The 3,420-nt window shown below is 40.1% G+C and overlaps 1 protein-coding gene across 1 annotated transcript; it reads left to right on the top strand.

Annotated features, from left to right (window-relative positions):
- Positions 1 to 311: 311 nt before the first annotated feature.
- LOC149229523 (uncharacterized) lies at positions 312 to 860 on the top strand. Its single transcript, XM_089381053.1, has one exon. It carries the CDS (start codon positions 312 to 314, stop codon positions 858 to 860), a length of 549 nt encoding a protein of 182 aa, XP_089237179.1.
- Positions 861 to 3,420: the final 2,560 nt, after the last annotated feature.

The following is a 3,420-nucleotide window of genomic DNA, read 5'->3' as shown; positions in this document are numbered from 1 at the left end:
AGCGCTGGATACCGATTATCTTCCTTCGACGAAATGAGAAGAAACCTGGCAGGAAAGGCCAGCGAAACACATGCATGTGAAATGTCGGCAGTTTCGGCGTCCCTCGATAAAAGCACACACGCTGAGTTTCAGCCTTTTTGCTTTCCTTCATTTCCACCTTCGAAATAACGCCACTCCAGGCAAATCTCATTCTCTCATTTCAACAAGCAGAGGCCATCTGTTATAGATTTCATTCACGGCCTTGCCAAACAATTCGTTCTGCCCAATCGCATACATTGAATGAGAAAATCGATCAACATTAGCATTCATTAATGGGCAACTGTATGCGATCTGGATCCAATAACGTCTCGGCAAATTTAACAGGCGATGAGTTGATAATGGTGACGAGAATAGACGGAGAGATAATGGAATTCACGGCTCCCTTTCTCGCCGGTGATCTCACGGCCGCGTACCCACGGCATTCACTCGTGCATTCAGGGGACCTGTGCCGTTCCCTTTCCCCAGACCACAAGTTGCTTCCCGGGAAGCTTTATTGCCTGCTGCCATTTCCTAATTCGCCTTCTCAAGTTTCAAACCCTAATAATCATCAAGGGGACACCGTTTCATACGCACCAAAAGCCATCGATAATGGCAGCTTCGTGGGCAGAATTGGCGGAGAAGGACACGAGAATACCGCCCTTTCATCAGGTAAGCCTGTGCAAAATGGCAGCGGTATTTTTAGGGTTAAGATAGTAATAACGAAGCAAGAGCTTGAGGCCTTCCTTTCGGATTGTTCTATGAAGGGGACATCAATGGAACAGGTGTGGCTTGAAGTTGGATCTGAAGCCCAGCACATTAAAGAAGATTATGCTACAAGATGACGCGACGGTGTATGGAGGCCATCGTTAGAGAGCATTCCAGAGATCAATTAAGCCAATCGATCCCTTGTATCATGAAGTTACAGTTGCAGGCTATGAGAATATTTGTTCAATAACAGTATTTGTTATAGGTACTGTGATGTGGCAGCGTACGTTAGTCGTTTGGAAAAAAATTAAGATTCCTTGTGAATGTGAAGCGTTTTTACTTGCTTCAGTTTTATTTATTTTAAAATATTTGCTATAAGGAGTTTAGATTTTTGCACGACTTTTTCTAATTTATTAAAACATTTGGATGTCGAGTAGATTATATAAATTTCGAAATTTTTGTTTGAGAAAAAGGTGTTGGGAAAATTTGTTTTCGAATTAAAATTGATAATTAATTAATTGGGAAATTTATTTTTTATATATAATTTCAAAAAAAATAATATAGACTCACGTCAGTTCAAAATTTAAGATACAGTGAGATATCTAAGTAAAAAAATATCTCAATAATGCTTAAAACAAATAAAACAACAAATAAATTTATTTTACTTTATTTTATTATAAAATTTTATGATTATTATATTTTTTTACCGAGTATTATGAACGGTTCATCATATTTTTTCATATTTGTTTTGTTGGTCCAAAAGTTTTAACAAATTTTCAAGATATTACATTTGATAATGAGAAGGACCCTTGAGAAAGACCCTTAGTGGGCTCAACCTTGTTAGATTGGTTTACTATGAGAGCAATGTAGGGAAATTTTATTATATTTTATATAAATAACATAAATTAATAATATAAATTAGTTCACCAAATAGTAAAAAAAATATATAAAATAAATAAATAGCGAACCAACATCACAAGCCAAGGGAGCATTCGGTGCTTAACCAATACCCATAGTGGCTAGATGATCAAAATCTTGATGGGCATGAAACTTCACATGGGCCATACACACATGAAACTCATCTAAGCAGTGGTTTGTGTGCTTCTGACCCATCACAAAAAAACCAGGTGATCAAAGATGTCCCATTGATTTTGTTGCAAATTGTTGAAGAATGCAATAACTTCATTTTGGTCATAATGGCCTTGTTCATGCATGTCGTCCAACATAATCAAGATACGATGAATGTGCGCATCCAAAGGATCCAAAGAAATAGGTTGAACAACATGGCCCAAGGACTAGGCATAGACATGCTTCAAATCATCACCCAACTCCACTCGCCCGACCCCAAAACTTCGGTCGTGTCTGCCTAGTCGTCCATTCCCCTTGGTGGACCACAAGGCCGACATTCCTCATGCACTACTCAACATGTCAAATTTCTAGGGCGCCCACACTAATGATACCTTATTTTATTTTACTACTCTAGTTGAGGGAAAGCATCCTTAACTTTAACACCACTACACAACCACCACCTTGAAGCAATGACATTTCCTTGCTCAACCGTGCACTAGAGCCACCCCCAAGCACAGGCCTCCTAAACCAATGCATACCCTCACACCCTTGCAACCCACACAAAGGATTTCCTGGCTTCTAGAGCACCAAAGAAAAGCCTGACTTGGGTTGGTGCATACACAAATCCAAGAATTCACTGGAAAACAAGTAAATGGAACACAACCAAAACACACCACTACGTAAAGGGCCGAAAAGAAACAAAGACAAATGGGGGAGCCAAGACCGCTTAAATTACCCTTAGCTCGGAAAACCAATTGCCAAGTGAGATTGTGAGCACCTTCACGCCAAGGTCCTAGATGAAGTGGCAAGTACCACCATCCAAGAAACACTGAACTCCCCTGCCCTAGCAATAACTACCCAAATTGAAATTCTCAAACATGAAAGCATGAGCAGGGTGATAACCTGTGCGTACTTGAAAATATTTACACTACCCTGTCTATCTCCCATAACCTGAAAAAAAAAGAATGGCAAACAAAAAGACACCCCTTGTTATAACTCATAAAAAAGTTCTCGAGGATTCGTAATCCCATCCACCAACTATCTTGGCCTCCTTCCTCATGCTCATCTGTTGTCATTAGCAAGGTGTTACTTCGCGTTGAACAACGCTACGCAGTTCAATGTCTTCAACCCCCATTGGGGTGAACGATTCGGTTCATCATATTATATCACCTCTGATAAACATTTGATTACACATTTTTTATATTTTCATTTCGACTTTTCACCCACATATCTAAAAATTCAGTAGAAGCGGTTAACATATCTGAAAATTCAGAGCCACCCCCAAGCATATGCCTCCTAAACCAATGTAGACCCTCACACCCTTGTAACCCACACAAAGGATTTCCTGGCTTCTAGAGCACCAAAGCCAAGCTTGACTTGGGTTGGTGCATACAAAAATCCAAGAATTCACTGGAAAACAAGTAAATGGAACACAACCAAAACACACCACCACGTAAAGGGCCAGAAAGAAACAAAGACAAATGGGGGAGCCAAGACTGCTTAAATTCCCCTTAGCTCAGAAAACCAATTGCCAAGTGAGATTGTGAGCACCTTCATGCCAAGGTCCTAGATGAAGCGACAAGTACCACCATCCAAGAAACATTGAACTCCCCTGCCCTAGCCATAACT

Source organism: Pinus tabuliformis, chromosome J (genome assembly GCF_031772625.1).
Source record: "Pinus tabuliformis cultivar Carrire ecotype Pingquan chromosome J, CPIR1, whole genome shotgun sequence".
Classification (NCBI taxonomy): Eukaryota; Viridiplantae; Streptophyta; class Pinopsida; order Pinales; family Pinaceae; genus Pinus; species Pinus tabuliformis.
This window is presented reverse-complemented; position numbering and strand designations above follow the sequence as displayed.